This window comes from Gorilla gorilla, chromosome 9 (assembly GCF_029281585.2).
Source record: "Gorilla gorilla gorilla isolate KB3781 chromosome 9, NHGRI_mGorGor1-v2.1_pri, whole genome shotgun sequence".
Taxonomy (NCBI): Eukaryota; Metazoa; Chordata; class Mammalia; order Primates; family Hominidae; genus Gorilla; species Gorilla gorilla.
In genome coordinates this window covers 7,679,722-7,694,524 of record NC_073233.2, presented here as the reverse complement: position 1 = coordinate 7,694,524, position 14,803 = coordinate 7,679,722, and the positions used below count along the sequence as shown (strand labels likewise).

Genomic DNA, 14,803 nt, shown 5'->3' with positions numbered 1-14,803 from the left:
GCTCACACCCCTGACACGCAGGCCTGTGCACCCCTCAGCCCGGGGAACAGTGAGTTGGAATCTGCGGCTCACCTGCTGCGCCTTGGGGGGTTCTGTCCGCCTGGCCCCAAGCACCTCCTCCTGATGCCTCCCACCTGCCTCCATGGGGTCCCCAATCCCACCCAGGGGTCCCCATGGCCCAGGGGACAGGAAGGTGCTGGGTGGGACTTGAGCCTGGGGTGACTGTGGGGGTGGGGGCGAGGAGTACCATTCTCCACACTGAGGGAGCAGGGGTCCTCAAAGCTGTTCCTGGCATTGGCACAGGCGGCCTGGGCCTTCCAGGTGTTGGCGAAGGCTGCGCCCGTGGCCTCCACCACCCCGCTGAGGGCCGTGAAGTCGTCAGCCTGGTTCTGGTTAAAGTTCCCACACAGGCCTGGGGGCCAGGGTTGGGGGATGTCAGCGGCCGCTGTTGGGCCCACCTGGCTCCTGGCCCCTGCCATCCCTCCAGGCACCACACAGGGTGGAACGGCTGGGAGCCCTGTCCCAGGATTCTGCTCCCAGAACCCTCTGCAGATAAGCCCTGGCGGGGGGCAGCCCATGTGCAAAGTCGCCTCCTGTGCAAAGTCGCCTCCTGTGCAAAGTCAGCCCCTGTGCAAAACCAGCCCCTGTGCAGTTGGCCCCTGCGCAAAGTTGGCCCCTGTGCAAAGTCGGCCCCTGTGCAAAGCCAGCCCCTGTGCAAAGTCGGCCTGAGCCAGGGCAGGGCTGCCCGCTCCATCCTCCCAGCTGGCTGCTTCCGGGGCCGCCGGTCCAATGCTGGTGTCCTGCGCTGGCACCAGGGTCTCCGCCATGCCCTGGGGGCAGCCCCCTCCCCTGTCCCCTGCCCGTCTCTGCCTGCCCCTCCCTGCAACCTGGCGCTAGTCCAGGCCCCGTCCCCAATGGCCCTGTCCCCGAAGGCCCCTGCCCAGCCTCACCGCACATCTGGCCCTGGTGGGCGGGGTCCAGCCTGACAAACACCTGCATGAGTGGCACCAGCTGCACCAGCAGCTGCAGCCCGAGGCCTGTCTGCACCACGATGAAGAAGCTCGAGGGTGTGAACAGGGTGATGTTGGCTGCCGGGAGTGTGGGGGAGAGGCCGGTCAGGGGTGCAGGGACAGATCTGGCTAGATTGGAGGGGCAGGGCATCCAGTGGGCCAGGCCACCCCACTGAGACCCGGGAGTGAGACCCAGGAGTGGCCAGGAGCCCTCAGGCTCCCTGTCCCATGCCTGTGGCCGCCAAGTGGGCTCAGGTGGAGACTGGGCTCCCTGAGAGAGTGGGGCTGAGTGAGCTGGATGTGGGGTCCCTGCCGCTGCCGGGGTGGGAGCCTGGCATCCCCACTCTGCAGATGAGAAACCAAGCTCAGGGAGCTCCTGGAGCTGCCCGAGGCCACAGAGAACTAGCAGGGATGGAGCGGACGCTGCCCAGGCTGTGGGAGCTGCCCCTGCAAGGAGGCGCCACCCGGCCCGGCCTTCCTGGGAGAGCCGCGTACCTGCCGACAGGGGCAGCTGCGTGTAGATGGAGTTGAGGAACACGCCGCCGTCCGCTTGGACCCGGATGGCCTGCGGAAGGAGGCGGGCGGGAGGTCAGCTCTGGGGAGGAACCCATTCCCGACTCTCAAATGAGGGGGTGGCCTGCCCAGGGGCCCCCACTGGGGACAGAGCCCACAGAGAAGCTCAGGCCTGGACCTGCGGTGGGCTCTGCAATTGCCCCCCCGGGAGGACCTGACCTCAGGGCTAGACAGGGGACCTGACCTCAGGGCTGGAGGGGGCACCTGACCTCGGGCTAGAGGGGGGACCTGACCTCGGGCTAGAGGGGGGACCTGACCTCAGGGCTGGAGGGGGGACCTGGCCTCGGGCTGGAGGGGGGACCTGACCTCGGGCTGGAGGGGGGACCTGACCTGGGGGCTGGAGGGGGGACCTGACCTCGGGGCTAGAGGGGGGACCTGACCTCGTGGCTGGAGGGGGACCTGACCTCGGGGCTGGAGGGGGACCTGGCCTCGTGGCTGGAGGGGGGACCTGACCTCGCGGCTGGAGGGGGGACCTGACCTCGGGGCTAGAGGGGGGACCTGACCTCGTGGCTGGAGGGGGACCTGACCTCGTGGCTGGAGGGGGACCTGACCTCGGGGCTGGAGGGGGACCTGGCCTCGTGGCTGGAGGGGGGACCTGACCTCGGGCTGGAGGGGGGACCTGGCCTCAGGGCTGGAGGGGGGACCTGGCCTCGGGGCTGGAGGGGGGACCTCAGCTCGCGGCTGGAGGGGGGACCTGGCCTTGGGGCTGGAGGGGGACCTGACTGTGCTTGCTCCCCGCACACCTTTGCATGCCCCTTCCTGTCCCAGCCCAGGGCCCCAGCCAGGTCCTCACCGTGTCCCCGCCGTCCAGGCTGAGCGTCACCGCTTTCAGGCAGTTCTCGTTTTCCGTCAGGCCACACTTCCGCAGCTCAGCCAGCACGGTGAAGCTGCTGTCAGCACATTTCTGGGGAGAAGGACCCACGCGTGCATTGGGCCTGGCTCGATGATGTGGGGTGCCCCCCAGAAGTGTGCTGGGGATGCCCATGTGGGGGATGTGGCTCTGTGGGGAGGTGGTCTTTGGCACCTCTGGTCACCTCCCAGCAGCTTGTCTCAGGGCCTGGGGGCTCCTTGGCCCCATGCCGCTCAGCAGGGAGAGCCATCCCTCTATGACCATCATGGGGACCCAGGGCTCCCCCCTCAGCAGGGACATCCACCCCTCTATGACCATCATCGTGGGGGCCTCCCCTGGGTGGAAGGGGCATGAGGGTCCCAGGAGGGTCTGGGTGTCTGAAGACCCGGCCCCAAGCCCAGACCTTGGACAGAACGTAGCTGCAGTCACCATGCAGGTCGTAGAGTTTCTCATCATAGGTGGAGATGTGGGCCCCGCCCTGCACAGAGCAGGTGCCAGGGCACGGCAGGTCCTGGCACTGCCATAGCCCCCCGGAGCAGGTGCTGGGGAGGGAGGCCGTGAGCAGAACGGGCATGTCGGGAGGAGGTGGGCCCCACCCTCCACACCCCCACCGCAGGCGGAGGCTGGTGGTGCGCACCAGGAGCTCCACACCCCCACCCCAGGCAGAGGCTGGCAGGTTCATAAATACCAGGAGCTCCACACCCCACCCCAGGCGGAGGCTGGTGGGCTCATAAGTACCAGGAGCTGCAGGTGTTGTTGAAGGAGGTGCCCGGGCTGTAGGTGCGGCCGCCGTGGGTGCAGGGGCACTGCCCGAGGGGCAGGCAGCCAGAGTGCGTGATGTCATCCAGCACCGTGCCTGTGGGGCGCGGCGTGAGGCAGGGCCGGCCCATGCACGGGGGACACCAAGGTCAGAAGACACCAGCCTTGGGGACAAGCTGCCTCCCTTGGGGAGGAATTCCTGCTCCAGGACACCGCCCCCGCCCTGAGCTGCACTCGCTTGGATGAACACCAAGCACCTCTGGGCCTCAGTTTCCCCACCATGCCCAGCTGGCTCATGGCACTGCTCTACCTCCGTCCACGCGTTGGCAGGTCTTCCGGCACCCTCCCAGCCAGTGCCCTTCCCACCCTGGGACCTCTGGTGGGACCTTCTGGCATGAGGGGCTCTGCTTCCAGGCCTGATGAGGCTGGGGGCGGGGTTGGGAGCAGGGACCTGAAAGCCCCCTGAGGGGTCCAGGGCACACAAGACCTGCCTGGGGGGCAGAAGCAGCCGTCCACACAGTGGTCCTCGCAGAGCTGCGCGCGCTGGGGGTTGGAGCAGGTGTCTGTGCAGGGTGAGCCACACTCCTGGTGCTGCATGTTGAGGGGGCAGGTCCGGGCTGCGCAAAAAGAGGCGGGGCTGGGCCAGGGGAAGGGCCCTGTACTGCCCGTGTGGTCAGCCCCAGCCGCCTTCCATGGCCTTCCACATGCCATCAAGTCCACAGAAGCCAGAGCTAGGCCCCAGGGTGGCCCTGACGCCCCTCATCGTGGGCAACTCCACCCTCCAGCCCCAGCCCCCGCCACCTGCTGCACAGCCTCACCACAGCCTCTCCTTCTCCTGCAGCCCCCGGAGGCCCCACCCCCTCCTGGGGTGCTGGGGTGGCCTCTGCCCACTATGCCTGGGGTGGGTCCTCTGCCCTCCACCCCTGTCCCCCAGGCCTCCCCACCCCCCAGTGGCCCCCAAGGCGCTCCCCCTGCCCCTTCTCTCCGGCACAATCCCTGGCGAAGGCCCTGGGAGCACTCACGGCAGAGCTCAGGGCGCCTCCAGTTCCGCGGCTGGCCCCCCGCATGGGCGCACTGGCGTGAGTATTCCACAAAGGTGGCACACGGGCAGGTGGGGCAGCGGCACAGGTCCTGGGCGCAGGCGGCCAGGTACGCGGTGCTGTCCACCAGTGCGTGGCACTCCGCAAAGGCCGGCCCCAGCAGGGTGCGGTGGCAGATGCCCTCCTGGGGAGCACAGTGGGCCAGGCTGGGCACCCCTGCCATCCATGGGGGCTGCCACGGTGCTGGAATAGGACCCATGGCAGACCAGGCCGGGAAGCCCTCTCCCCGTCGGGGTTCCTTGTACCCAGCCCCACCCCTTCCACCCACTGTGGCCATGCAGAGCTCTGCTTGGCCCTTGGGGAGTGACCCGTGACCCGGGATCCCCTACTCCGGATGTGCCTGCCCGTGGAGTAAGCGCCCAAGAAAGGTGCAGACCCCCGCCCCAGGAGGCGGAGCCAAGGAGGGGAGGTGGAGGCCCCGCCTCTCTGGGCAGCCCAGCAGGTTCAGGGCAGTCCAGTGCTGAGTGTCCTCCGTCCCCAGGCCCAGGGCTGCCGGCTGCGGGGCCCAGCTCACAGGGGGGCTAATGCTGTCATTCACAGCACAATTTAAGGCTCAGAGATCCTGCTGGTTTGGGGATCCTGGAGCCTCCAGGCCCCTTCTGAGTCCCCCTGCTGGTGGGAAGGGCTGGCTTCAGGCTCCCCGAGTGCCTACCCTCAGCCCAGCCTGTGCAGCATGGGCCTGTATTTGCTCACACAGATGGGCACAGGCGTGGCCTGATGAACACGCACATCACCACACTCGGACAGTGTGTACCGTGGAACTGAGCACACAGAGGGTGGCTGCCCGGCCTCCCTCCAATGGCACCATCTCTCCACCAGCTGGGAACATTCCTCAGACCTTGGCCCAGCTCCCCCTGGACCTGGAGGCCGTCCCTGCCCAGGAGCTGGGGGTGGGGGGGGACTCACCTCGTCCGTGCAGTTGCCAGCCGGCAAGGGCAGCGGGTCCGGGCACTGCTCCGTGGGCCCATCCAACTTCTGCAGGTTCCCAAACTGGAGCGGGGTCAGCCTAGCGTCTGCCGGGAAGAAAGCAGGGGTGTGGTGGCTCTGAGGGGTTCCTGGGGACAAGATATGGGCTCCCACTTCCTGAGCCCAGGCCAGAGGACTCCCACTCCTGCCTAGGGCCCAACACCCCCAAGGGGCGCTCCTCCCACCATGTAAGGCACAGTCCTCGTGGCCCCTCCCTGCCCGGTGCCCGGTCCCCACTCCGCCCCCTCCCGGCCTCCCCGGGACTGTGGCTCTTCGTTGGCTGACATAATCGGTCACCGCCCCCTCACCCAGGTGGCACTCACTGTGGGCATAGAACTCGTTGAAGGCCGGGAGGCCGTTGAAGTCCCCACACAGGCCACAGGTCTGGTTGGCATATTTGGGGTCCAGCTCCAGCTGAGAGTGGGGGAGGGGCAGCTCTAGCCTCAGGACCTCTGATCCCCCCACTGGCAACATGCCCCAAGCCCTGTGACCCCAAGCCCAGGGAGGCATCCCTCGACCCCCGGTGGGGGTTTTGTGTCCAGGCCTGAAGGGGCAAGGGGCGAGGGGGCTTCCTCACCAGGGCACTGTCCTCTCCGTTCCACAGGAATGTCAGCACCAGCCGGATGCTGACCTTGATGTAGTCCCCGCTCTGCTCCACCAGGAGGCCAGTGCGGCTGTAAGGCAGCTCCTCCCTGCGCAGACAGCGGGGTCTCTCCCTGGGCCCCGCCCTCCTGGCTGCCTGCCCGCCCAACCCCACCCCAGCCCTGGCCCAGGTCAGACACGGCCGTGTGGGGAGGTCACACCGTGTGGCCCGGCCCTCGCCCCTCCCCAGGGGGCCGGCTCACCGCTGCCCGTTGACGAGGACAGAGCCGTTGGACGCCTCCAGCACCAGCCCCTGGGCCTTGATGACAACACGGGTGACCACAGGCCTGGAGCCCACTAGGCCTCGGCGTAGCTGGACGTTGAAGTCCTCGTAGGCGGCGCCGCAGTGCTCAGAGAACACGTAGTTGCAAAGGCCAGGGAAGCGGAAGACGTCGCCGTCGAAGGTCTTGTAGTGGAAGTCGCCCCAGGTGCTGCACACCCGCCCGTTGTGCGCCGGGTTCAGGGCTGTGGGGAGCGTGGGATGAGGCCCATCCCCATGCCAGCCCCCCACGGGGTAGCCTCCCCTGGGCCGAGGCACCCTGGTTTTTGGAATGGAAAAGCCCATGGTCGGCTGCTGGCTGTGCCCTGCCTGGCTCACCCTGGACTGCCTCTCTTTTGCTCCAAGACCCCTGACCGGTCCCCATCCCCCAGGGTGGCCAGTGACCAGGAGACCGCCCACACGGAGGACTCTGGGTCTGGCCCAACGGCCCCACCTGGTGGCAGCTGCACCCCTAGATCTGGGCCCCCACCTTTGGGACTGGCAAACACCCCCTTCCCGGCTGGCAGGGGCAGCATCTGCTTACGGCTCAGGCTGGGGAAGACAGTGACGGGTGGAACAAAGCTCACGCGCCGGGTGGGCGAGGACGTCAGGGCACCTGTGGGTGAAGGCTGGTCACCCCAGGAACGTGGCCAGGAAGGGGAAGCAGAGACACCCTCCCCGGGGCCCACCCTCCTCGCCAGCCACCAGAGTTGAAGGGGAGCCCAAAACTGATGGGCTGGGGCAAGGCAGCCCCTTTACCCTTGGCCCTGTCTGCCCCGCAAACACTGCTGCCCTTGTGTTTTGGCCTGTGTGTGCACACGTGTGTGTGCCAGTGTAAGTGTGGGCACGCATGTGCCTGTCCACGCGTGTGCGTCTGTGTGCATGTCTCTCTGCTCTGCACTTTCCTCTTCTTTGGAGCGCCAAGCTCCGCCTCGGGTGCTGGGTATTGTCCTGGGCAGGGGACCCAGGGAGGGTCTCTGTCAGACGCATGGCTGCTTGGAGAGGCGTCTGCCTGCCCCAGCCCAAACTCCAGCCCCTCCAGCCTGGTCAGGAACCCCCCACCCCCGAACCTGGCCACGTACCGCCATCCGTGGTGTGCCCTGCGTTCCCCCAGCTCGGCTCCACAGGGCCCTGGGTCTCTGTGGGAAGAGGGGATGGGAGTCAGTGAGGAACCAGATGTGGCTGCCAGCCGCGAACCCAACCACGGACCTGGCCACATCCCTGGTGCGGCAGCCGCATGTGGGGTCCTTGGTGGCGGTCTCCACGCCCTGCAGGTTCACCCTCACGACACACTCTGGCCAAGGCCGGGACTCCTCCCCAGCCACTCAGGCCACCCCAACCGTCAGCCGCAGACGCCTCCGCTGCTGCTCAATGCTATGGAAAGCCTGCGGGATGGAAGCTTCCAGCAGGGAGCCCTGAGCTGCCCCCAGCACGGCCTGCCCCGTCCCCGACTGACAGGCGGGGATGGTGCCTCCTTCTCAAGGGATGGGGGAGAAAATGGAATCAGGAAAAGGCGTTGGCCGCCCCAAGGGGGGATTTCGCCCCATCCCACACATCCCTTGGAGAAGGACAAAGACCAGCTTTGTTAGGAGGACACACTTGGAGCCTTCCAGGCGTGACTTAGCAGAAACCTAAACACAGAACCAGTTTCGAACTAGATCCTAAGTCAGGGCGAGTGGGGCAGGCTGGGGGCAGGACTCCGGGCCGGGCAAGCCGTGTGGCCGTTGATACCGGGATGGCCGCCCAAGGTCCCCCAGGCTGACCACCGCCTCCGGGCAAGGCCTCACCCACCAACCCCATGGAGGCTGGACTCGGCTGAGAGCCTGGGAGGAGGCAGCTCCAACCCACAGGACTCTGAGGCCCCCCAGCCATTGTCTGCCCAGTTTGGGTTGGGGCGCCCCCTTCACAGGACCCCAGAGCTCCTCCCTGGAGCCTGACCTGAGACGGCCCAGCCCAATCCTGTGCTCTGTGGGGAGGTGGGAGGTGAGGCCCCAGCCCCCACAGCATGGTCAGGGCTCAGCGAGGGGCCGGCCCTGTGGTTCGCGCTCTGGCCTGGCCCTGCCTGGCTTTTCCAGCCAGGTCCTGCTGACATCTGGGAACCACCACAGGGGCCGCCTCCAGAGATCCAGGTTGACTGCCTTTCCCAGAAAGCCAGCCTCTCCCTGTGTCCTCTACCCTGACCCACAGCCCACAGCCCTGCCCCTGTGTGCCGGCCCAACCAGCCACTCCCACGCCCCGGCTCCCGCCACAGGCAGCCCCTCCCCACCCCAGCAGCCCCTCCCCAGCCCCAGCAGCCCCTCCCCCACCCCAGGAAGCCCCTTCCTGGCCTGACAGCCCCTCCCCCACCCCAGGCAGCTCCTCCCCTGCCCCAGACAGCCCCTTCCCCACCCAGGCAGCCCCTCCCCAACCCAGGCAGCCCCTCCCCAACCCAGGCAGCCCCTCCCCCACCAGGCAGCCCCTTCCCCACCCAGGCAGCCCCTCCCCTGCCCAGGCTGACTGCCCTTGGTTATCTGCTCCGTGCGGTGCCCTCCTTGGGCTGGACCACCTGGGCCTCCATCTTGCAGCTAGAGAAGTGCCCACCACCAGCCACCCCATCACCTTGGGGTGTGTCCCCTAACATGAAGCTGCTCTGTGCAGGGCCCGCCTTCCCCGGCCACAGGACATGCATCTGGTGACTAAAGCACAGTCCCTGCCAAGGGCTTGATCTCCCCAACTTGGACGTGCGTGGAGGACAGGAGGACGGGTGGGCTGACAGTCCCTAGGCCCTGCCTGCTCAGGAGAGGGGAGCCAAGGCTGCATGGCCCGGAAGAATCAGATGCAAGGAGGTGGCTATTCTAGTCAAACCAGCACCCAAACCTTGCAGCCAGAGGCAGCTCCCCCCGGGCCCAGGCTGGGAGCCACTGGGGGAAGCCCCCTGCCTCCAGCCCTGCTGACCACCCAGCCTTCCTTCCACAGATGGAGAGAGACCCCAGGGAGCCTTGCCTGCCCAGCCCAGACCCCAAGCTTGGGAGGGGGCGGAGGGCGGGGCAGGGAGGGGCTGCAGCAGCCTCATGGCCAGCCCGGCTGGGTGTCTCCCGGTGGCCCCTGGGGCTGCATCTTTCTCTATTGACAGTAAGTATTAATGCTGCGGCTCTGGCCAAGAGACAGCAGACGAGGGAAAATGCTCGGCTGAGAGCCAGGCAGCCCGTGCGGCCTGAGATGCACACAGATGGGCCGTGGGAGTCGGGCGTGGGTTGAGGCCGGGGCTTTTGCGGCTGGCTGTGCAACCCTTGAGGGTGGTACCCTCACCTGCCCTGCCAGCTGTGATCCCCAGGGAGGTCGTGAAGGGTAGAGCCGGTCCTGGACAGGGGTCCACACTAAGCCTGCCCCTGCTCACTCTGATGCCTGGGCCTCATGGGGCTCCAGAGAGACCCCCAGCCGTGACCCCCTCCCCCATTGCCCACTCCTGTCCCGCCCCCAAGTCCAAGACCCTTTCGTTGGTCTCCCAGGGGCCTTGCCCTGCGGTCAGGGGCCCGACTTCTCCTGGACACCCCATCCAAGCCAGCCCCTGAGTTTCCTGACACTGTGAGCCCGTGGGGCCCCAGAGCCCTGTGTTGGGGACGGGTAGGGTCCCATCCAGGACACTCAGGGAGTCGTAGGGGGATCTGCCCGTGCACTCTGCAGGAGAAGCTCCCAGGCAAGCGACCTGCAGAGACCCCCGCCGTGAAGACGGCATCGAGAGGGGGCGGAGTGGGGGGCTCTTACCTGCCTGCGGCACCACGAGCATGGCCGCCAGAGCCAACACCAGCGTCCGGCACACGCTCGGGGCGCCCATCCTGGGGGCTGGCACGGGTGGGGGGACGGGGACGGGCAGGGAGGGAGCCGGGCCGGGTGCTTGCTCCCCTGGGGGCCTCAGCTTATGTAGCAGGGAGCCTTGGCCCCAAGCCAGGCCAGGCCACGCAGGGCACCGTGCTCTTCCCCGCTCCAGCCACGTGTGTTTGCTCTCGGGGAGGGGCTGTGGCAGGGGAGAGGCCTGAATCAGGAAGGATTTGCAGCTCTGTGCCCTGAGGCCCAGGACGCCCCCACCCCCAGCAGCTTCTGAGAATCGGAAGGGAGAGGAGAAGGGCCTACCCCACCTGGCACCCGTCCTAGATGGCAAAGCCGCTGGAAGGCAGGGCTGGCCTTGGACGCAGGGTCCATGGAAACAGTGGTCAGCCAGCCTGCCTCACACTCAGCCCCACTGCGGCTCCTGCTGGAAGGGAACCCCAGCCTCTGGGCAGCACCCCCAGCCACTGACCATGGGTCCCTGAGGCCCGGGGAGGGCCCACGAGGCTGGAGCTCCTCTCCCACCACTGCTCAGCCCACGGGGAGGCCGGGAGGCTCCTGCTGAGCTCAGGCATGCACATGGCCAGGATGCTCAGTCTGGGTGGCTTGTGGGGGTCCCTGGAGGAGGCCCTATTTCCAGAGACCCCAGCCCAGCTGACCAGAGCCCCTTGAAGACCGTGGGAGGTCTCTGGGCTGATCTGTTTCAAGGTTCACGTTCAAGGGGAAACTGAGGCCCAGAGTGTCTCCTGGCCATGCACATCGGGAATCAGCTGTGCTTGTCCAATGCCAGCCCTGATCCAGCCAGGCCAGAGGCTCCAGCCCTGAGTCCCATTTGGCCTCCACCTCACTCTGGGGCCTCCTCATTAACCCTGGCAGGGTTGAGGAAGCAGCTGCTCCAGGGGGTCCTGGACCTGCCCGGGGTCCTCCGCCTGCCCCAGGTGGGAGCCGCAGAAGCCTAGCACCTCCGGCTGGTGTCGGGTGGGCTTCCCGGGGGCTACGTGGTAAACCTCCTTGACGAGCGTCATCTACAGGACAGACAGCGTCATCTGCAGGACACTCTGTCCGCGCTGCAATACCTCTTGCAAACACCTCCTGCCCGTGTGACCTGCGCCTCAGATGCTCCCACCTCCTGGCTCCCTGGCCACCAGCGTCCTGAATGCTCTGTGGCGCAGACCCCAGGCGGGAAGCACCAGGTCGGGTGGTGTGGCCTCGTCCGGCCCCATGGGGACCCTAGGGTGGTGTCCAGGTCGGGTGGTGTGGCCTCGTCCGGCCCCATGGGGACCCTAGGGTGGTGTCCAGGTCTGTTGTTTTATTTGCGTCACAGTCCCTGTCACAGGGGCCCTGCACCAGCTCCCCCGCGTTTGTCTTTCTGAAGTTAAATTCTTAGAGCTGGAATTTCTGGGACAAGACGAAAGCCCATCTTCAAAGCTTCTGACCTGTCTCACACTCAATAGGATGGCGGAGATCAAGAAACACAGGAAGTAGGAAGTGTTGGCAGAGACGTGGGGACCCGGAGCCCTGTGCCCTGCTGGTGGGGGTGACCAGCAACTCCACTCTGGGTCTGTCCCCAGAAGAACTGAAGGCGGGTCCTGAGGGACATTTGCACACCCACGTCCACAGCAGCATCACTGACAAAGGGCAGAAGCTGCCCATGTGTCCCTGGGCGGAGGACTGGGTCAGTCCGTGAGGCTGACCGTGAGGCTGATCCATGCGGTGGAATACGGTTCAGCTGTGAAAAGGAGAGGCTGGCCCAGGCTGCTCCATGGGGGACGCTGGGGACACTGCAGAGTGAGGCAGGTGGACACAGAGGACAAAGGCAGGAGGGGCCACTCGTGTGCTACTCCTGGAGTCATGAAACCCGCAGAGACAGAGTGTGGACGGTGGGCGCCAGGGGCTGGCAGAGGGGATGGTGAGCTGGTGTTTCATGGGGACAGGGTTTCAGCTTGGGAATATGAGAACGTTCTGGAGATGGAGGGCGGAGACAGCTGCACAGCAACGTGAACGGAGCTGGCCCGTTTTGCCACCTGTCACCCCTCATGGCTGAGGCCCCCAGGTGGCTCCTCAGAGCACGAGGGCTGTGGTGGAGGCTGGGACCCGCCTTCTCCCTTTGTTCTTTGTGATGGTTTCTTTAACTCAGGGCACACCTCGGGCTTCTGCCTGGCCCTGTACCTGGGTGGGGGAAGGGGGTCTCCCAGATCTCAGCACAGCTCCCCGCTCACTTCCGGGACTCCAGAGCCTGTGCTCCCCCCACCCACCCCACCGACGTCACTTCCAAAGCTGAAGGTTCCGAGGTCTCTGGGGTCTCCAAGCTCTCTTTCATATCCGGGCCGGTAGACCCGCTGCAGCACGGCATGGTGGGAGGGGTGGGCGGGGATGCCTGGGCCAGTGGGCCTTGAGGATGGTCTGAAGGGCGGGCCAGAGTCCCCACCCCTGGGCTCGTGGCTGTGACTGCGCCCAGGCCCCAGCCAGACCCCTCTCCCCGGCCTTCCTGCCTGCTCCAGGCCAGGCTGGGCAAATGGGGGGCTACCGGCCGCTGTGGCGCCTCGTCCCTCGCACCGGCGGGAGGGGTGTGCCTGCTGCCCGGGCCTCTGCTGCAGACGTCCCCCCGACGCACCCACCCAGATCTCCCACCTTAGCCACAAGCCCTCGTGACCTCCCCCCTCCCTGCCCGCGGCTCCAGCTCACAAGCCGATGCCCACCTGGGTGCTGGGGCCAAGCCTAGTGTCTCCCCTGCTGGCCCCCACTGCCTGTCCCCTGCCCTCCCTGACCACGGCCAGTGCCCACGGCCTTCATGGGGGCTGGCGGCCCACTGGGGAGCAGCCCCCTCACCCCCAGCTCAAGCAGGCCGGGCACCTCTGCATCAGCGAGATAGCGTTTTCTCCATGGCAGAGCTGGGACCCTCAGGCAGCTCCTCTGTCCCCGCTCAGTGCCTGTGGTCCAACCCTCCCCGCCTCCACCCTGGAACAGCCTCGCCCGCCAGTGGCCGCTGGCACGCAGTGACACCAAACAAGTGGGGGCCCCGACTTTGCCCTCGTCCCTCCCACTAGGCACCTCCCCGGGCAGAGGGCCCCTTGGGAACTGGGCTGGGTCCGGGGCAGGGGTCCGAGGTGGACGTCAAGGCCACAGCTATTGAGACATCCCGGATGCGGCCCTGGGAGTCGGGCCTGTTTGCTCAGCGTGTTTGAAGAGTTCACCTCTTCACAGTTGAAGGCGCTGAAAACAGAAGATAAAGGAAGGAAAGGGACACAGCCGGTTCCTGCCGGGAAGGGGGGCCAGGCACAGCCTCCTGGAGCGCAGAGGAGCCTCCCACCTCGGACGTGCCAGGAACCTGCCCTGCGGCTCTGACGGAGTCTAAGCCAGGCCCAGCCCTGGGTGGGTCACTGTCCCTCATTCTGGCCAGGGGGCAGTGGGACAAAGGGGCGGCCTGGACCACACAGAACCCGAGGGGGGTTAATCCTGCCATGAATGGCGACCCGTCCAGGACCCCACAGACCCCTTCAGAGGCCGTCCAGGCACCAGTGATCAGGGCCACCATTTGCTGTCACCAGCTGCCCCAAGCCCAGCCCCTCAGCCCTGGGGGACACCTGGAGGGTTTGGCCACCGCAAAAAGTCGTCACTGGGGCTGGGGTCCCCACGTGGCTCAGCCCTCCCCTCCCCCGACCACAGCGGTGCAGGTTTGAGCCAGGCCCCAGCGTCCATCAGCCACCAGGCACTGAGCCGGGCCCCAGCTCCACGCTGGACACCTGGGGTGTCAGGCACAGCCCAGGGGGTCACAAAGCAGGGATGGGCTCTTGGTCTGCTCAGAGCCAGGCCCCAGGATGTGTGCTCAGAGCCAGGCCCCAGGCTGTGCTGGGGATAGGGAGTGGTGGCTGTGTGGGACCCTCCACCTCGGCAGCCTCCTGCTCCCTGGCACGGGGGCCCCCCAACTCCTGGGGTGGAGGCCTTACCAGGCCAGATGCACGCTCCTGGGGGCTCACCTGCTGATGGGCCGAGGGTCCCATCGTGTGACCAAGCGGGACAGGTCCAGGGCTGGGTGGGCCCAGCAGGAAGGTGTTCCAGGCCTCGGGGCCCTGGGTAGGTGACGGGCTGCTTGCTCCTGGGTGTTGGGACGGCCAGGCCCCTGTCCCCTGGCCCAGTACACCTGGGGAGATGTCCAGCAAGGCCCGGGGGTCTCAGAGCCAGTGCCTGGTGTCCAGAAGTAGCAGGTGGGGGCATGCTGGGTCTTCACGGCCCTTAGACCTCGGCCCACTGAGCGACAGGCACAACCAGGGGTGCCGAATCACCCGGCAGGAAGTGAAGCTGCGGGATGGCAGGTCACCTTCCACCTGGGCGTCCCGGTGTCCTGAGCTGCCCCTGCTCTGAGGATGCCCTGCACAGGGGCTGCAAGACAAGGAGACCTCCCCGGGGCGGCCCCTGCCCTGTGTGAAGGTCTCAGCCCCCCGCCATGACCTGTCTCTGGTTTCTCCTGGTCTTTGCACAGACCCCCTTCTCTGCCTGTCTCCCCACCCGATTCCTTCCTGCCAGTTCCGAGGAGCCCCAACTGGGTCCTGGTGCTGCCATGGGCAGTGGGATTTGACAAAAACTAGAACAGAGTCCCCCCTACTTCGAGGCTTCCAGTAGCATGGACTTTGCAGCAGCAGCACCAGCTTCCAAGGAACAAAAGACGATGGTCCTCTGGGTGGGGTGGGAGGATGACGGTTGAGCTGTAAACCAGGGAACAGCAGGTGCAGAGACGCCGAGGCAGGGATGAACTCGGCGCCCTGGAGGGTCCAAATGCACCTGGTGTGGCTGGGGCTGGGGCACAGGGGGCTGAGGGGAGCCAGAAGTGAGGGCAGGGTCA

General features: G+C 66.7%; 1 protein-coding gene across 1 annotated transcript in view; it reads right to left on the bottom strand.

Moving 5' to 3' along the window:
* MUC5B (mucin 5B, oligomeric mucus/gel-forming) overlaps positions 1-9,973 on the bottom strand; it is a 40,089-nt gene extending 30,116 nt beyond the window's left edge. Inside the window, exons 1-15 of the mRNA XM_063710824.1 lie at positions 9,904-9,973; positions 7,242-7,298; positions 6,535-6,775; positions 6,104-6,439; positions 5,836-5,950; positions 5,582-5,672; positions 5,199-5,305; positions 4,215-4,416; positions 3,684-3,809; positions 3,172-3,289; positions 2,837-2,975; positions 2,377-2,487; positions 1,506-1,575; positions 951-1,088; positions 248-412 (exon numbers count right to left, since the gene is read on the bottom strand). Of these exons, the coding sequence (XP_063566894.1) occupies positions 248-412; positions 951-1,088; positions 1,506-1,575; positions 2,377-2,487; positions 2,837-2,975; positions 3,172-3,289; positions 3,684-3,809; positions 4,215-4,416; positions 5,199-5,305; positions 5,582-5,672; positions 5,836-5,950; positions 6,104-6,439; positions 6,535-6,775; positions 7,242-7,298; positions 9,904-9,973 (2,086 nt within the window). The remainder of the gene's footprint in view (positions 1-247; positions 413-950; positions 1,089-1,505; positions 1,576-2,376; positions 2,488-2,836; positions 2,976-3,171; positions 3,290-3,683; positions 3,810-4,214; positions 4,417-5,198; positions 5,306-5,581; positions 5,673-5,835; positions 5,951-6,103; positions 6,440-6,534; positions 6,776-7,241; positions 7,299-9,903) is intronic.
* Between the last annotated feature and the right edge of the window lie 4,830 nt (positions 9,974-14,803).